Source organism: Coregonus lavaretus (assembly GCF_964263955.1).
Source record: "Coregonus lavaretus genome assembly, contig: HAP1_SCAFFOLD_4021, whole genome shotgun sequence".
Lineage (NCBI taxonomy): Eukaryota > Metazoa > Chordata > Actinopteri > Salmoniformes > Salmonidae > Coregonus > Coregonus lavaretus.
In genome coordinates this window covers 1-19466 of record NW_028166636.1, presented here as the reverse complement: position 1 = coordinate 19466, position 19466 = coordinate 1, and the positions used below count along the sequence as shown (strand labels likewise).

At 45.5% G+C, this 19466-nt stretch overlaps 2 protein-coding genes across 2 annotated transcripts; both read right to left on the bottom strand.

Moving 5' to 3' along the window:
* Positions 1 to 1980: 1980 nt before the first annotated feature.
* LOC311114487 (acyl-coenzyme A diphosphatase NUDT19-like) lies at positions 1981 to 10779 on the bottom strand. The gene is made up of 3 exons (XM_084189730.1): positions 9905 to 10779; positions 9528 to 9735; positions 1981 to 3489 (listed from the first exon to the last, which is right to left on the bottom strand). The coding sequence occupies exons 1-3, from the start codon at positions 10688 to 10690 to the stop codon at positions 3269 to 3271; spliced, it is 1215 nt and encodes a 404-aa protein (XP_084045856.1). The 5' UTR covers positions 10691 to 10779; the 3' UTR covers positions 1981 to 3268.
* Positions 10780 to 11401: 622 nt separating this feature from the next.
* LOC311114486 (b(0,+)-type amino acid transporter 1-like) lies at positions 11402 to 18746 on the bottom strand (the record flags this gene model as incomplete). The annotated part of the gene is made up of 5 exons (XM_084189729.1): positions 11402 to 13079; positions 13526 to 13700; positions 14018 to 14167; positions 18323 to 18419; positions 18643 to 18746. Coding segments are annotated over 5 exons (588 nt in total), but the record flags the coding sequence as incomplete, so codon positions are not given.
* Positions 18747 to 19466: the final 720 nt, after the last annotated feature.

Genomic DNA, 19466 nt, shown 5'->3' with positions numbered 1-19466 from the left:
ATATCTTTATAAGTTATGCATACTTCACATGTTAATATTCCATTACCCCACGTCCTCCATTCCTGAACGTGAAGCCGTCTGACCATAGCAGGAAAGACCACAGAAAAGTGTTGGCTTAAGGTATGACTTCTTATGGCGTAAAATTAACAATATATATTTTTATTTTTTGGGTCATTTAGCAGACGCTCTTATCCAGAGCGACTTACAGGAGCAATTAGGGTTAAGTGCCTTGCTCAAGGGCACATCGACAGATTTTTCACCTAGTCGGCTCAGGGATTAGAACCAGTGACCTTTCGGTTACTGGCACAACGCTCTTAACCACTAAGCTACCTGCTGCCTCGTTTACCTAGACATACTTAGTGACAAAACATTAAGGACACCTTCCTAACATTGAGTTAAACCGCCCCCTTTTGCCCTCAGAACAGACTCAATTCGTCAGGACATGGACTGGCATTGTGTCGAAAGCGTTCCACAGGGATGCTGGCCCATGTTGACTCCAATGCTTCCTACAGGGATGCTGGCCCATGTTGATTCCAATGCTTCCCACAGGGATGCTGGCCCATGTTGACTCCAATGCTTCCCACAGGGATGCTGGCCCATGTTGACTCCAATGCTTCCCACAGGGATGCTGGCCCATGTTGACTCCAATGCTTCCCACAGGGATGCTGGCCCATGTTGACTCCAATGCTTCCCACAGGGATGCTGGCCCATGTTGACTCCAATGCTTCCCACAGGGATGCTGGCCCATGTTGACTCCAATGCTTCCCACAGGGATGCTGGCCCATGTTGACTCCAATGCTTCCCACAGGGATGCTGGCCCATGTTGACTCCAATGCTTCCCACAGGGATGCTGGCCCATGTTGACTCCAATGCTTCCTACAGGGATGCTGGCCCATGTTGACTCCAATGCTTCCCACAGTTGTGTCAAGTTGGCTGGATGTCCTTTGGGTGGTGGACCATTCTTGATACAGGAAACTGTTGAACGTGAAAAATCCAGCAGCGTTGCAGTTCTTGACACAAACCGGTGCGCCTGGCACCTGCTACCTGCTACCATACCCTGTTCAAAGGCACTTTAATATTTTGGCTTGCCCATTCACCCTCTGAATGGAACAACATACACAATCCACAAGGCTTTAACCTGTCTCCTCCCCTTCATCTACACTGATTGAAGTGGATTTAACAAGTGACATAAATTCGGGATCATAGCTTTCACCTGGATTCACCGGGTCAGTCTGCGTCATCGAAAGAGCAGGTCTTCTTAATGTTTTGTATACTCAGTGTATAATGGTGCGATAGTTCCAAAGAATATTTCATACAAAAACACACTTGTTGACGAAATAAAATCTGTACAATTATGTACAAAAAATAATACATTGAGAGGTATTTGAAACCAAGATTAATTTCCAGTGTTCCAGTCCAGCAATACGGGCTTTGGAACAGAGTACGAAGGAAACCAGCAGCAGGCCTCAGCAGCAGGCCGGTACAGGTCAACACATTGCCATCAGAGGGCTGATGGAAATACTATGCATGCCAGTCTCTCTTGGCTAAGAGTTGAGGAGGGGCTGATGTAAATACTATGCATGCCAGTCTCTCTTGGCTAAGAGTTGAGGAGGGGCTGATGTAAATACTATGCATGCCAGTCTCTCTTGGCTAAGAGTTGAGGAGGGGCTGATGTAAATACTATGCATGCCAGTCTCTCTTGGCTAAGAGTTGAGGAGGGGCTGATGTAAATACTATGCATGCCAGTCTCTCTTGGCTAAGAGTTGAGGAGGGGCTGATGTAAATACTATGCATGCCAGTCTCTCTTGGCTAAGAGTTGAAGAGGGGCTGATGTAAATACTATGCATGCCAGTCTCTCTTGGCTAAGAGTTGAGGAGGGGCTGATGTAAATACTATGCATGCCAGTCTCTCTTGGCTAAGAGTTGAGGAGGGGCTGATGTAAATACTATGCATGCCAGTCTCTCTTGGCTAAGAGTTGAGGAGAGACTGACTGCATCACTTTTTAATAAGAAACATTAATGTGTTGAAAACCCCAAATTGTTTGAATAGTCAACTTACACACACACACAGCTCTGACACACACACTTACCCCACCAGACATGCCACCAGGGGTCTTTTCACAGTCCCCAAATCCAGAACAAATTCAAGAAAGCGTACAGTATCATATTCAGCCATTATTGCATGGAACTCCGTTCCATCTCATATTGCTCAAATAAACAGCAAACCTGGTTTCAAAAAACAGATAAAGCAACACCTCACGACACAACGCCTCTCCCCTATTTGACCTAGATAGTTTGTGTGCATGTATTGATATGTAGGCTACGAGATGTAGTTCTGTCCTTGAGCTGTTCTTGTCTATTAATGTTCTGTATTATGTCATGTTTCATGTTCTGTGTGGACCCCAGGAAGAGTAGCTGCTGCTTTCGCAACATCTAATGGGGATCCTAATAAAATACCAAAATACCAAAATACATGGGTCACATCACAAATGGCACTGTATTCCCTATATAGCGCACTACTTTTGACCAGTACTTTGTGTATCTCTGCTCAAAAGTAGTGCACTATGTAGGGAATAGGGTGCCATTTGAGTCTTAACCCATCTCTCAGAGCTGGCTGCTGGTTCTGGTTGTCAGGCTGGACCGTGTGAAGGGCAGCAGGTGGTTGTATCAGAGCTGGCTGCTGGTTCTGGTTGTCAGGCTGGACCGTGTGAAGGGCAGCAGGTGGTTGTATCTGGGCTGGTTCTGGTTGTCAGGCTGGACCGTGTGAAGGGCAGCAGGTGGTTGTATCAGAGCTGGCTGCTGGTTCTGGTTGTCAGGCTGGACCGTGTGAAGGGCAGCAGGTGGTTGTGTCAGGGCTGGTTCTGGTTGTCAGGCTGGACCGTGTGAAGGGCAGCAGGTGGTTGTATCAGAGCTGGCTGCTGGTTCTGGTTGTCAGGCTGGACCGTGTGAAGGGCAGCAGGTGGTTGTATCAGAGCTGGCTGCTGGTTCTGGTTGTCAGGCTGGACCGTGTGAAGGGCAGCAGGTGGTTGTATCAGAGCTGGCTGCTGGTTCTGGTTGTCAGGCTGGACCGTGTGAAGGGCAGCAGGTGGTTGTATCAGAGCTGGCTGCTGGTTCTGGTTGTCAGGCTGGACCGTGTGAAGGGCAGCAGGTGGTTGTGTCAGGGCTGGTTCTGGTTGTCAGGCTGGACCGTGTGAAGGGCAGCAGGTGGTTGTGTCAGGGCTGGTTCTGGTTGTCAGGCTGGACCGTGTGAAGGGCAGCAGGTGGTTGTGTCAGAGCTGGCTGCTGGTTCTGGTTGTCAGGCTGGACCGTGTGAAGGGCAGCAGGTGGTTGTATCTGGGTGTGATGGTGATGACAGCAGCAGCAGTGTAGGGGTCCAGGGCTATGATACGGTGCAGTGCTGAGCTGCCCTGATGCATCTCATCAAGGCTCTGGTCTGTGTTCAGGGTCACATTCATCTGACATGACCCCTCTTCTGGGTACAGCTCGTCACCTGGTAAGTGGAGGAGACACACACACACACACACACACAGACACACACACACACACACACACACACACACACACATACACACACAGACACACACACACACAGTAAAACAGTAAAATTATCATCCAGCAATGACCATATCAAATCAGATTGACAGTTTTGACTTCACATGAGAAAAAAACACCTAAATTCCAACTGGAGAGTATTATAACTAACAAAAAAAAACACAATTGCTAATGCAGAGACTTAAACATGATCATCCTAATGCAGAGACTTCGACTTGATCATCCTGATGCAGAGACTTCGACATGATCATCCTGATGCAGAGACTTCGACATGATCATCCTGATGCAGAGACTTCGACATGATCATCCTAAGGCAGAGACTTCGACATGATCATCCTAAGGCAGAGACTTAGACATGATCATCCTAAGGCAGAGACTTAGACATGATCATCCTAATGAAGAGACTTAGACATGATAATATTGAACAAGACAGGGAAATGTCTTGCAAACCAACTCAAAAGTTCCAAAATGTGCAGGGTAATATCAAATATTTGTATAACTAAACCAAGATAGACCACAGCCTGTCGTTTCCAACGGGAACAAATAGGTCATAGTGGGCAGAACAAGCAAAGAGGGGGGCAGAGCCAAGCATGAGTTAGCAAGATCCTATTGGCGCATTCTAGCATGAATCTGCATATTTCCGTTAGGGAACGCCTACTTTGTGAAGTGCGCATGTGCAATAACTCAATTCGCCTTTGCACTCCTTCTAAACAACGCAGATTTTTCAAAACTTTTGCAAAGGGTAAAGTCTACAAAAAACTTAGTCCACTCTGTTCATAACAGATTCTAGTTTTGGGATCAAATGTTTCATCCCAGACAAAATATACCTTTAGAACATTCTATAGCTCATTATAAAACCCAACCATGAACCCCAACCATCTGAAATACAATCATTCTCAGATAGTATCCAAAGTTATCTAACGAACAGGAAACTAGATGGACCACTCACGACAGAGGAATTCAGGAAATGCCCAACAACCAAATCACCTGGATCTGATGGTTACCCTGCAGAATTCTACAAACACTTCCGGCCTACAATATCATCAATATTCACCAAGATGGCTGCACAACTGAAAACACTCCAATCCATTACAACTCATTTCAATACGGTTTTGCTCAAACCCAATAAGGACCCTACTCTCTACTCAAATTACCGGACAATAAGCCTTAGCTATAAGATTGGAACCAGTAATTGCATCTCTAATCCACCCAGATCAAACCACCTTCATTAAAAGGCAGGTAATCTAGCAACAACATGCGCCGCCAATTCAATCTGATAACAATTACAAAAAAAAGACAACCTGAGTCAACTGGAAGTTCGTATCTGCCATGTTGGAGAAATTTGGTTTCACAGAAGTCATTCATCCAATGGATTGGAACTCACCCACAGCCTCAGTACAACTCACCCACAGCCTCAGTAGAACTCACCCACAGCCTCAGTAGAACTCACCCACAGCCTCAGTAGAACTCACCCACAGCCTCAGTAGAACTCACCCACAGCCTCAGTAGAACACACCCACAGCCTCAGTACAACTCACCCACAGCCTCAGTACAACTCACCCACAGCCTCAGTACAACTCACCCACAGCCTCAGTACAACTCACCCACAGCCTCAGTACAACTCACCCACAGCCTCAGTAGAACACACCCACAGCCTCAGTACAACTCACCCACAGCCTCAGTACAACTCACCCACAGCCTCAGTAGAACTCACCCACAGCCTCAGTACAACTCACCCACAGCCTCAGTACAACTCACCCACAGCCTCAGTACAACTCACCCACAGCCTCAGTAGAACTCACCCACAGCCTCAGTAGAACTCACCCACAGCCTCAGTACAACTCACCCACAGCCTCAGTAGAACTCACCCACAGCCTCAGTAGAACTCACCCACAGCCTCAGTAGAACTCACCCACAGCCTCAGTAGAACTCACCCACAGCCTCAGTAGAACTCACCCACAGCCTCAGTAGAACTCACCCACAGCCTCAGTAGAACTCACCCACAGCCTCAGTAGAACTCACCCACAGCCTCAGTAGAACTCACCCACAGCCTCAGTAATCAATAATGGCTCAATTCACAAGGCTTCATGCTTCACAGGGGAACTAGACAAGGCCGTTCCCTCTCTACTAGGGGTGTGTCCACATGGCCATAGTCCCATTCCTAACCGTATCCGTAAATTGACAGTTGATAGTCGGATCGGATGATACTCGTGATCGTTATTATGCCTAAGTAGATATTGGCAAAATACCTCCCTGCCCATTCTCACAGCCCAAAACAGCTGCATGTTAGGAGCGGCATGTGGAGGGGTGTGTTTACACTACCAGTCAAAGGTTTGGACACACTGACTCATTCAAGGGTTTTTCTTTATTTTTACTATTTTCTACATTGTAGAATAATAGTGAAGACATCAAAACTATGAAATAATACATATGGAATCATGTAGTAACCAAAAAAGTGTTAAACAAATCAAAATAGATTTGAGATTCTTCAAACAGCCACCCTTTGCCTTGATGACAGCTTGCACACTCTTGGCATTCTCTCAACCAGCTTCACCTGGAATGCTTTTCCAACAGTCTTGAAGGAGTTCCCACATATGCTGAGCACTTGTTGGCTGCTTTTCCTTCACTCTGCGGTCCGATTCATCCCAAACCATCTCAATTGGGATGAGGTCGGGTGATTGTGGAGGCCAGGTCATCTGATGCAGCACTCCATCACTCTCCTTCTTGGTAAAATAGCCCTTTGATGATGGCGACGAATATGTAGTGAGGGCCAGCCAACAAGAGCGTACAGGTCACAATGGTGGGTAGTATATGGGGCTTTGGTGACAAAACGGATGGCACTGTGATAGACTACATCCAATTTGCTGAGTAGAGTGTTGGAGGCTATTTTGTAAATGACATCGCTGAAGTCAAGGATCGGTAGGATAGACAGTTTTACGAGAGCATTTTTGGCAGCATGAGTGAAGAAGGCTTTGTTGCGAAATAGGAAGCCGTTTCTAGATCTAACTTTTGATTGGAGATGCTTAATGTGAGTCTGGAAGGAGAGTTTAGTCTAACCAGACACCTAGGTATTTGTAGTTGTCCACATACTCTAGGTCAGACCTGCCGAGAGTAGTGATTCTAGTCGGGTGGGCGGGTGCCAGCAGCGTTCGGTTGAAGAGCATGCATTTAGTTTTACTAGTGTTTAAGAGCAGTTGGAGGCTACTGAAGGAGTGTTGTATGGCATTGAAGCTTGTTTGGAGGTTTGTTAACACAGTGTCCAATGAAGGGCCAGATGTATACAAAATGGTGTCGTCCGCATAGAGGTGGATCCGAGCGTCACCAGCAGCAAGAGCGACATCATTTGATATACACAGAAAATAGAGTCGGCCCGAGAATTGAACCCTGTGGCACCCCCATAGAGACGGCCAGAGGTCCAGACAACAGGCCCTCTGATTTGATACATTGAACTCTATCTGATAAGTAGTTGGTGAACCAGGCGAGGCAGTCATTTGAGAAACCAAGGCTATTTAGTCTGCCAATAAGAATGCGGTGGTTGACAGAGTCGAAAGCCTTGGCCAGGTCGATGATGAAGACGGCTGCACAGTACTATCTTTTATCGATCGCAGTTATAATATCGTTTAGGACCTTGAGCGTGGCTGAGGTGCACCCATGAACAGCTCGGAAACCAGATTGCATAGCGGAGAAGGTACGGTGGGATTCGAATTGGAAGGTGATCTGTTTGTTAACTTGGCTTTCAAATACTTTCAAATACTTGGGCACGTTGCAGTGGAGGGTGCAGAGCTGGTGGCCGGGGTAGTGGTAGCCAGGTGGAAAGCATGGCCAGCCGTAGCAAAATGCTTGTTGAAATTCTCGATTATTGTAGATTTGTCTGTGGTGACAGTGTTTCCTAGCCTCAGTGCAGTGGGCAGTTGGGCAGTCTTATTTTCCATGGACTTTACAGTGTCCCAAAACTTTTGGGAGATAGTGCTACAGGATGCAAATTTCTGTTTGAAAAAGCTATCCTTTGCTTTCCTAACTGATTGTGTATATTGGTTCCTGACTTCCCTAAAAAGTTGCATATCGCGGGGGCTGTTCGATGCTAATGCAGTACGCCACAGGATGTTTTTGTGCTGGTCAAGGGCAGTCAAGTCTGAGGAGAACCAGGGGCTGTATCTGTTCTTAGTTCTGAATTTTTTGAATGGGGCATGCTTATTTAAGATTGAGAGGAAAGCTCTTTTAAAGAACAACCAGGCATCCTCTACTGACGGAATGAGGTCAATATCCATCCAGGATACCCGGGCCAGGTCAATTAGAAAGGCCTGCTCGCTAAAGTGTTTTAGGGAGCGTTTGACAGTGATGAGGGGTGGTCGTTTGACCGTGGACCCATTACGGACGCAGGCAATCTGAGTTATCATAAGGTCCGGTGAACAGCAGTAGGAGAGTTCGGAGGTAGTTCGGGGGTTGCTATAGCACTAGCGAGCAAGAGGCCACGGCTAGCGTGTGCTAGCGGGCCGGGGCTAGCAGATGGGTCTTCGTGGTCGACGTCGTAAAGGGAAGCCTGTTGTAACCACATCAGACGATTTCGTCGGCAGACCAGTCGTGTTGGATCGAATGGTGCAGACTGGCCGATAATATTAATAATATAATATGCCATTTAGCAGACGCTTTTATCCAAAGCGACTTACAGTCATGTGCGCATAACTTTTTGTGTATGGGTGGTCCGGGGGATCGAACCCACTACCCTGGCGTTACAAGCGCCGTGCTCTACCAGCTGAGCTACAGAGAACCACGGCTAGAGCTGGCTGGTATGTAGTGCAGGCCACGGATAATGGTGAAAAACCGCTAACGGTGGCTAATAGCAAGTAGCTGGTTAGCTGGCTACTCCCGTCCGGTAGACAGAGAGGTAGATAGCCGGGATATGGGCCTGGCTCGAGGCTAGCTCACGGCTAACTGATGCTTGCTTCTGGGGCAGTGGTGATCAGCCAAACAGCAACATCCATTCGGTACGGCTAGCTAGTTGCGATCCGGTGTTAATGTCCAGTGATTCAGGTATTCCGACAGAAAAATCTGATGTCCTGGGTGAAAACCGCTAACGGTGGCTAATAGCAAGTAGCTAGTTAGCTGGCTAGCTAGTTTCAACTGGAAATTCTAGATAAAAGGTAAGTCAATAATAGAATCCGTTCCACATTGAGTGAGGCGGGTTGCAGGAAAGTATATTTTGTAGAAGGATGAAAAGTGTGATAGGGAAATATGTACGAAAAAAAAAAACTGGCTATTTACACAGACACACAACAAAGAACGTGACCGCACTGCTACGCCATTATTTTGATTCCCATGACTCGATTCCCAACCACTTCAATGGCGAAGTCAATTAGTTAAAAATAATCATTTAATAGAATCTATTCAAATGAATCAAATAAGTCACTCAATTTTATTTCCGATTTTTTTTGTTGTTGATTTTTTGAGACAGAAATGTGAAGCGGGGCATCAGTTATGCAGAACATCTCATTTGTTACAACACTCTACTTTTCTTATTAGCACTCATTTCTCTGACAGCTGCTTTATTGAGGAGAGTTGAAGTCCAATGACTGTGATATGTGGTTGTCTTTCAGAGCTACGTTAAGTTGAGAGAACTGACTGTGATATGTGGTTGTCTTTCAGAGCTACGTTAAGTTGATTGAACTGACTGTGATATGTGGTTGTCTTTCAGAGCTACGTTAAGTTGAGAGAACTGACTGTGATATGTGGTTGTCTTTCAGAGCTACGTTAAGTTGAGAGAACTGACTGTGATATGTGGTTGTCTTTCAGAGCTACGTTAAGTTGAGAGAACTGACTGTGATATGTGGTTGTCTTTCCGAGCTACGATAAGTTGAGAGAACTGACTGTGATATGTGGTTGTCTTTCCGAGCTACGTTAAGTTGAGAGAACTGACTCTAAGTTCCTCTGAATAAGAGTGACTGCTAAATGACCTTTAATGTAAACGTAAACCCTAACCTGGGAGGAGTGATATGTAGTAGTTGTCTGACACCATGCGGATAGGGAGCCACTGTTCACAGCCCTCTGACGCTCTCCGTCTGGAGAAGCTGTGGAGGTCCTGCAGGGAGGGGAACCGGCACATACGGCTGAGATCATAGAACTGTGGTGGGGCTATCCACATCTCTCTGGCCTGGTAGCTGTGGAGGATCTCTGAGGGGGTGGACCACTGAGAGAGGGGAGGAGAGAGAGGGAGAGGGGTTTAGGTTAGACTAAGATTTATGAACAGTTTACAACAATGTTATGAACTGATGAATACATAATGAATGAATACAGTCGCATAACACTTTGAACATCACAATAAAATACACTTTCACCCTACTAAACTATGGAATCACCTTAAAGTGCACAATTTCCTTCTCGTCTTGTAGGGTGTGAGGTGGTGTTTCTTGCAAGCAGCAAATGTAGAAGGCTGTGTCGTACCTCCGCTGTTTTCCATACACGCCAGTAGGGGTCAGCCAGTTACCCCATTCATGCAGAGCCCAGATGTTAGGTAGACACTCCAGCTCCCTGCACATTCTGATGAAGTTAGAGGGGTTCTCGTTTACCAGCACTCTCCATTTAGCCAATTCACTCTCGTCACAGACATCGGCTATTCTGGTTAATTCGGGCTGACTGTCTCTCTTGTTCCCGATGCCGTTAAGTAAAGTGCTCTCTTCTTCTTTCGGCACGACTAGAAGTACACCCGACTCCTCGAAAGTTTCCCTCACCGCACAGATGCGAAATGCGACGTCACCTGGAATGGGAGAACCCAGTTTCTTTCTGTCGGTGGCGAAGATCGGAGGTCTCGTCTCTGGCGGCTGCTTCACAAATCCGAGTCCAAAATTCGGTGAGCGCCGAAAAGATTGAAAAAGATCAAGCCATTCACTTGAGAAATCCGACGAATCCACCAGACCGCCGGGAAAGACGTAAGCGTTCGGCATGAAGCCACTTGTACCGCTTCGTTTCAGCAACAACACGTTATAGTCGAAGGCTAACTTGTCAGGCAAGCTGGAGTGCCCACTGACCCCAGAGGGGCCTTTACCGACACACCTTGTCAAACTATCTACAGTGACTTTATGTCTCGTACCAGCAGCTAGTATGACCGTCGCGGCCTCCTTCCAGTGTCTCAGAGCCGTATTCATTCCTTTGATCGTTTTATTCTCTCATTTCCAATAATGTTATTCGAAAGCAAAGTCCGCGTCACCTCTGTCAAATGTTATTGTTTTGATGTGTCGTCATAGGAGCAGGAAGGTCAAGGGCGTAGAAGAAGAACTATGTTTCCGGTGTCTTCTGCTACTACGCTTAGGGCGCCACCTACTGTTATGGATGACTGATAAAGACCGGAAAGATCTAACATCGCAGTTCATGATGGTGATAATAATATTATATAATATAATATAATAATAATAATATGCCATTTAGCAGACGCTTTTATCCAAAGCGACTTACAGTCATTTAGCAGTTTTAAAGATAATTTCCTGCAATGCTATGCATTTTGCCATGGCTAATATGGTATTGGGACCACCCATACTAAAAATTTATGCACACATGACTGTAAGTCGCTTTGGATAAAAGCGTCTGCTAAATGGCATATTATTATTATTTAATTATTTTTGCTTTAACTTAATAACAAAATCAATACTGTTAAATTAATTGTTTTGGTAATTTTAAATTCCCCTGACTGTTCAGCGTTTATTTTGATGATTGTTAGTTCTCAAAGATTATTAAAAAAAAAAAAAAGTCCATTATCTTTTCTACATACTTTATATTAGTTTTTTGCTGTTTAAGTTTACAATGAAAGAGTATTTCCATTCAGAAAATGTATTATATATAGTACCAGTCAAAAGTTTGGACTCATTCAAGGGTTTTTCTTTATTTTTACTATTTTCTACATTGTAGAATAATAGCGAAGACATCAAAACCACAAAATAACACATATGGAATCATGTAGTAACCAAAAAAGTGTTAAACAAATCAAAATTTATTTTAGATTTTAGATTCTACAAAGTAGCCACCCCTTGCCCTGATGACAGCCCCGCAAAGTGGGGTGAAGGTTAGGGTTGAGGAAAGTGATTGATGTTTGTGGTTAGTATTTTTTTTTTTGCAAACATATACTGTACATTTTTTATAAGATGAAAATGAATTGATTTGTGGGATTGAATTACAATTGAAGGGTATTCCCAGTGCTCTTAGAGCTGAGCAAGAACTAATCAAAACACAACAACTCACGATCTACTTTTCGATAAGAGAAGAGGTTCTGAAACGTTGAATTAAGTCGTATAACATCTACATTCAGTAGGCAGCGTAAGATTAACCGTGTCCCTAGGTTCAACTGGCAGCTGGTGGACCAGATATAAGACAACAAGGGACAAATATGTAAATGATTTTTAACTTGTCAAAATAACTATACAATTAAAACCATAGATACAGATAATAGAGCGGTGCTTGAACAGCGCAACATGAGGGATTTTAAACACTGTAGAGGACAATATAAAATATAGAACATTCTAAAACGTACCCTGTATTACAAATAATGACATCATTTTGGTTGATCTCTTATGTTCTCTCTGTGCAAGTACAAGTACAACATATCGTCAGCGTCTCAAAATGGCACCCTGTTCCCTAGGGCATAGGGCAGGGTTCTTCAATTCCGGTCCTGGAGGGCCGAAACGCTTCTGTTTTTTATTTCTACCTGGTAGTTAATTGCCCTCACCTGGTGTCCCAGGTCTGAATTAGCCCCTGATTAGAAGGAGAGGATGAAAAACAGAATCCTGTTCCCTAGGGTGTAGGGTGTCATTTGAGACGCAGCCATTGACCTCCTATATCCAGTCAATTCGTTTTGGATCCAGACCACGTAGACAGCTGCTGCCCAATCTGCCAAGCAGAGCCTCTGTGTTTTTGTATATACATTGTCAGTGTCCTAAAAGCAAAGATGTCCTCCTAAGCAGAATTTAAACACAGAGGGACATTATATAGACCCTCTCATGGGAGAGAAACAGACAGGATTCCAGCATTATGAGACAGTACAGTACCTTCATTATGAGACAGTACCTTCATTATGAGACAGTACCTTCATTATGAGACAGTACCTTCATTATGAGACAGTACCTTCATTATGAGACAGTACAGTACCTTCATTATGAGACAGTACCTTCATTATGAGACAGTACCTTCATTATGAGACAGTACCTTCATTATGAGACAGTACCTTCATTATGAGACAGTACCTTCATTATGATACAGTACAGTACCTTCATTATGAGACAGTACCTTCATTATAATAAAGTCTGTGTTTTCTAAGACTGCGTCTCAAATGGCAAACCTATTCCCTGTGTAGTGCACTACTTTTGACCAGGGTCCACAGGGCTTTAGTCAAAGGTAGTGCACCACATAGGGAATAGGGTGCCATTTGGGACGTACACAAAGACATTTATCCACCAGTCAGTTTATGCTGTTTTATTCTCTTCCTCTATTCGTTCTTCTCAGGAGGGACGACCTCCATGAGCAGCTGGAGGTGCATGGTGATTGGCCCTGCAGGGGAGGTGAGAGGTTAAAGGTCAGATTGGACCAATCGGGTTAATTAAAAGGTTAATAATAAATAAATAACTTTAATAAAGGTTAATGAAAGGTTACATCAGCCCAATCACAGCATGATCTACAGGCTCTGTGACCCTCCGAGGGGAAAACCTCCAGTACCACTCACTGAGGAAGAAAACATTTTTTGATACATAAAAAAGACCCAAGTTGCAGAAGATAAGTGTCAGCTTCCCAAATGGCACCCTATTCCCTATATTATAGTGCACTATCTTTCACCAGGGCCCATAGGGTAGTGCACTACATAGGGAATAGGGTGCTATTTTGGGACACACAACGTTGCCTTCTAGTGCACTACGCCCAGGGAATAGGGTGCCATTTTGGGATAAAGGCTCTGTCAACTACCAAGTGTCAACAACTCTGAGCCGCGGGCGGTTACTCACTCATGACCCTGCGTGTCCAGCTGAACTTGCGGTGTACGAAGGGGAAGTAGAGCAGCAGGCCGCTGAGGATGAACATGGTACAGTAGAGATACTCCAGCTCTGGCTTGTCTATGATAGGGGCTAGCACCAGGTAGCAGGACACCATCACCACCAGCACTGCTATGGCCATGGGACACTGGTGGAGGACAAACCAGGACATAACCACCTGTCAGTCTCACAGGAGGAGAGATCTGTGACAGCATTGCTCTAAAACAGGTTTAAAGGAATCTGGGATTCAAAAAAACATCAAAGCGGTTACACCACCCCGCTTGCTGTCGTAACCAGCTGAGGGACGTGGCCTGGAGAAATGTAACCTCTCTCAAATTCATAGACAGAGCTGTGGATGCAAGGACTGACCATCCATGACATCAACATGATAGTTGTAACTGTGTTCTTCCAACAGCCGAGAGATGAACAGGACTTGGAAGTATGGCGATGTGAAACTAGTCTTACCTTGACGGGCCTCTTGAGTTCCTTCCTGGTGAAGCGCATGACGATGAGCGAGAGAGCTGTGAGGCCGTAGAAAGCCCACTGGGCGAAACTGAAGTAGTTTATCAGGGTGTTGATGTCTGCTGGGATAATGTAGAGGACTGACAGAATACCCTACAACAACAACAACAACAACAACAGGGTAAACTGAAGTAGTTTATCAGGGTGTTGATGTCTGCTGGGATAATGTAGAGGACTGACAGAATACCCTACAACCACAACCACAACAACAACAACAACAACAGGGTAAACTGAAGTAGTTTATCAGGGTGTTGATGTCTGCTGGGATAATGTAGAGGACTGACAGAATACCCTACAACCACAACCACAACAACAACAACAACAACAACAACAGGGTAAACTGAAGTAGTTTATCAGGGTGTTGATGTCTGCTGGGATAATGTAGAGGACTGACAGAATACCCTACAACAACAACAACAACAACAACAACAGGGTAAACTGAAGTAGTTTATCAGGGTGTTGATGTCTGCTGGGATAATGTAGAGGACTGACAGAATACCCTACAACCACAACAAATCAAACTATTGTCTCACATTGTAGCATGATGTACTACAGTACCCATAATCTGGATAAGAGCGTCTGCTAAATGACAAAAAAAAAAATATATATATATATTATAGAAATAAAAACTAATATAAAAAGATAAAACTATAATAACCTTGGTGAGAGTTAGAGGAGACTGAGTTGAGTTGGAGGAGACTGAGTTAGAGGAGACTGAGTTGAGTTGGAGGAGACTGAGTTAGAGGAGACTGAGTTGAGTTAGAGGAGACTGAGTTGAGTTGGAGGAGACTGAGTTAGAGGAGGCTGAGTTGAGTTAGAGGAGACGGAGTTGAGTTACAGGAGACTGAGTTGAGTTAGAGGAGGCTGAGTTAGAGGAGATGGAGTTGAGTTACAGGAGACTGAGTTGAGTTAGAGGAGACTGAGTTGAGTTAGAGGAGACGGAGTTGAGTTGGAGGAGACTGAGTTGAGTTAGAGGAGACTGAGTTGAGTTAGAGGAGTCTGAGTTGAGTTAGAGGAGACTGAGTTGAGTTAGAGGAGACTGAGTTGAGTTAGAGGAGACGGAGTTGAGTTAGAGGAGACTGAGTTGAGTTAGAGGAGACTGAGTTGAGTTAGAGGAGACAAAGTTGAGTTAGAGGAGACGGAGTTGAGTTAGAGGAGACGGAGTTGAGTTGGAGTTGACGGAGTTGAGTTGGAGGAGACTGAGTTGAGTTAGAGGAGACTGAGTTGAGTTAGAGGAGACTGAGTTGAGTTAAAGGAGTCGGAGTTGAGTTAGAGGAGACGGAGTTGAGTTAGAGGAGACTGAGTTGAGTTAGAGGAGACTGAGTTGAGTTAGAGGAGACTGAGTTGAGTTAGAGGAGACTGAGTTGAGTTAGAGGAGACTGAGTTGAGTTAAAGGAGTCGGAGTTGAGTTAGAGGAGACTGAGTTGAGTTAGAGGAGACTGAGTTGAGTTAGAGGAGACTGAGTTGAGTTAGAGGAGACTGAGTTGAGTTAGAGGAGACGGAGTTGAGTTAGAGGAGACGGAGTTGAGTTAGAGGAGACTGAGTTGAGTTAGAGGAGACGGAGTTGAGTTGGAGGAGACTGAGTTGAGTTAGAGGAGACTGAGTTGAGTTAGAGGAGACTGAGTTGAGTTAGAGGAGACGGAGTTGAGTTAGAGGAGACGGAGTTGAGTTAGAGGAGACTGAGTTGAGTTAGAGGAGACGGAGTTGAGTTAGAGGAGACTGAGTTGAGTTAGAGGAGACGGAGTTGAGTTAGAGGAGACTGAGTTGAGTTAGAGGAGACTGAGTTGAGTTAGAGGAGACTGAGTTGAGTTGGAGGAGACTGAGTTGAGTTAGAGGAGACAAAGTTGAGTTAGAGGAGACGGAGTTGAGTTAGAGGAGACGGAGTTGAGTTGGAGTTGATGGAGTTGAGTTGGAGGAGACTGAGTTGAGTTAGAGGAGACTGAGTTGAGTTAGAGGAGACTGAGTTGAGTTAGAGGAGACGGAGTTGAGTTGGAGGAGACTGAGTTGAGTTAGAGGAGACTGAGTTGAGTTAGAGGAGTCTGAGTTGAGTTAGAGGAGACTGAGTTGAGTTAGAGGAGACTGAGTTGAGTTAGAGGAGACAGAGTTGAGTTAGAGGAGACTGAGTTGAGTTAGAGGAGACTGAGTTGAGTTAGAGGAGACAAAGTTGAGTTAGAGGAGACGGAGTTGAGTTAGAGGAGACGGAGTTGAGTTGGAGTTGACGGAGTTGAGTTGGAGGAGACTGAGTTGAGTTAGAGGAGACTGAGTTGAGTTAGAGGAGACTGAGTTGAGTTAAAGGAGACAGAGTTGAGTTAGAGGAGACGGAGTTGAGTTAGAGGAGACTGAGTTGAGTTAGAGGAGACGGAGTTGAGTTAGAGGAGACTGAGTTGAGTTAGAGGAGACTGAGTTGAGTTAGAGGAGACGGAGTTGAGTTAGAGGAGACGGAGTTGAGTTGGAGTTGACGGAGTTGAGTTGGAGGAGACTGAGTTGAGTTAGAGGAGACTGAGTTGAGTTAGAGGAGACTGAGTTGAGTTAGAGGAGACGGAGTTGAGTTAGAGGAGACAGAGTTGAGTTAGAGGAGACGGAGTTGAGTTAGAGGAGACTGAGTTGAGTTAGAGGAGACGGAGTTGAGTTAGAGGAGACTGAGTTGAGTTAGAGGAGACTGAGTTGAGTTAGAGGAGACGGAGTTGAGTTAGAGGAGACTGAGTTGAGTTAGAGGAGACGGAGTTGAGTTAGAGGAGACTGAGTTGAGTTAGAGGAGACTGAGTTGAGTTAGAGGAGACTGAGTTGAGTTAGAGGAGACTGAGTTGAGTTAGAGGAGACTGAGTTGAGTTAGAGGAGACTGAGTTGAGTTAGAGGAGACAAAGTTGAGTTAGAGGAGACGGAGTTGAGTTAGAGGAGACGGAGTTGAGTTGGAGTTGACGGAGTTGAGTTGGAGGAGACTGAGTTGAGTTAGAGGAGACTGAGTTGAGTTAGAGGAGACTGAGTTGAGTTAAAGGAGACGGAGTTGAGTTAGAGGAGACGGAGTTGAGTTAGAGGAGACTGAGTTGAGTTAGAGGAGACTGAGTTGAGTTAGAGGAGACTGAGTTGAGTTAGAGGAGACTGAGTTGAGTTAGAGGAGACGGAGTTGAGTTAGAGGAGACGGAGTTGAGTTGGAGTTGACGGAGTTGAGTTGGAGGAGACTGAGTTGAATTAGAGGAGACTGAGTTGAGTTAGAGGAGACTGAGTTGAGTTAGAGGAGTCGGAGTTGAGTTAAAGGAGACTAGGTTGAGTTAGAGGAGTCTGAGTTGAGTTAGAGGAGACTGAGTTGAGTTAGAGGAGACGGAGTTGAGTTAGAGGAGACTGAGTTGAGTTAGAGTAGACTGAGTTGAGTTAGAGGAGACTGAGTTGAGTTAGAGGAGACTGAGTTGAGTTAGAGGAGACGGAGTTGAGTTAGAGGAGACGGAGTTGAGTTAGAGGAGACGGAGTTGAGTTAGAGGAGACTGAGTTGAGTTAGAGGAGACTGAGTTGAGTTAGAGGAGACGGAGTTGAGTTAGAGGAGACGGAGTTGAGTTAGAGGAGACGGAGTTGAGTTAGAGGAGACTGAGTTGAGTTAGAGGAGACGGAGTTGAGTTAGAGGAGACTGAGTTGAGTTAGAGGAGACGGAGTTGAGTTAGAGGAGACGGAGTTGAGTTAGAGGAGACGGAGTTGAGTTAGAGGAGACTGAGTTGAGTTAGAGGAGACTGAGTTGAGTTAGAGGAGACGGAGTTGAGTTAGAGGAGACTGAGTTGAGTTAGAGGAGACGGAGTTGAGTTAGAGGAGACTGAGTTGAGTTGGAGGAGACGGAGTTGAGTTAGAGGAGACGGAGTTGAGTTAGAGGAGACGGAGTTGAGTTAGAGGAGACGGAGTTGAGTTAGAGGAGACGGAGTTGAGTTAGAGGAGTCTGAGTTGAGTTAGAGGAGACTGAGTTGAGTTAGAGGAGACTGAGTTGAGTTAGAGGAGACGGAGTTGAGTTAGAGGAGACTGAGTTGAGTTAGAGGAGACTGAGTTGAGTTAGAGGAGACTGAGTTGAGTTAGAGGAGACGGAGTTGAGTTAGAGGAGACGGAGTTGAGTTAGAGGAGTCTGAGTTGAGTTAGAGGAGACGGAGTTGAGTTAGAGGAGACGGAGTTGAGTTAGAGGAGACTGAGTTGAGTTGGAGGAGACTGAGTTGAGTTAGAGGAGAAGGAGTTGAGTTGTAGTTGAGGAGATGAAAACAGAGATATCAGCCTTACGTTGAAGATGAGGGCGGGGGAAGGAGTGTAGCGCTTCAGACTGATATAGGATAAGATCTTTATCATGTGACCCTCTCTTCCTGCCACATAGGTCAGCCTGAGGTTGGACAGAGCAGAAACATGTTAGTTCAACATAATATCGGCAATGAGTTGTTTGATTTATTTTCACCATGAGCTCTGTTCTTTTATATCAGCAGATTAGATCTCTTAACTGCTGATATAAAAAGGGCTTTATAAAATAAATGTGTTTGATTCAGTTTGATTAGCAAAAAATATCCCTCTTTTATCTCCTTCATGTCCTCCTGAAGTTGTCCCTTTACCTGCCGGCAGTGAAGCAGCTCCCGTTGGCCGCCCCGAAGGTGGAGAACACCACAAACACAGGGACCACCCACGACAGGGGGTACAGCACTCTGTCACCAAAGGTCTAAGGGCCACAAACACAGGGGGTACAGCACTCTGTCACCAAAGGTCTAAGGGCCACAAACACAGGGGGTACAGCACTCTGTCACCAAAGGTCTAAGGGCCACAAACACAGGGACAGGGGGTACAGCACTCTGTCACCAAAGGTCTAAGGGCCACAAACACAGGGGGTACAGCACTCTGTCACCAAAGGTCTAAGGGCCACAAACACAGGGGGTACAGCACTCTGTCACCAAAGGTCTAAGGGCCACAAACACAGGGGGTACAGCACTCTGTCACCAAAGGTCTAAGGGCCACAAACACAGGGGGTACAGCACTCTGTCACCAAAGGTCTAAGGGCCACAAACACAGGGGGTACAGCACTCTGTCACCAAAGGTCTAAGGGCCACAAACACAGGGACAGGGGGTACAGCACTCTGTCACCAAAGGTCTAAGGGCCACAAACACAGGGACAGGGGGTACAGCACTCTGTCACCAAAGGTCTAAGGGCCACAAACACAGGGACAGGGGGTACAGCACTCTGTCACCAAAGGTCTAAGGGCCACAAACAAGTCCCTCAGAGGAGACAAGGGGGGATACAATAAATAAAATGTAAAATAATTGAAAGAATGCTTTTTACAGCAGGCAGGGGAAAAGTTCTAAATAAAGAAATATTGTGTAATGTGTGACTTCACAGTTTGTCTCTGTAACTTCAGAGACTCTGAACTAAACCAGATCAACAACA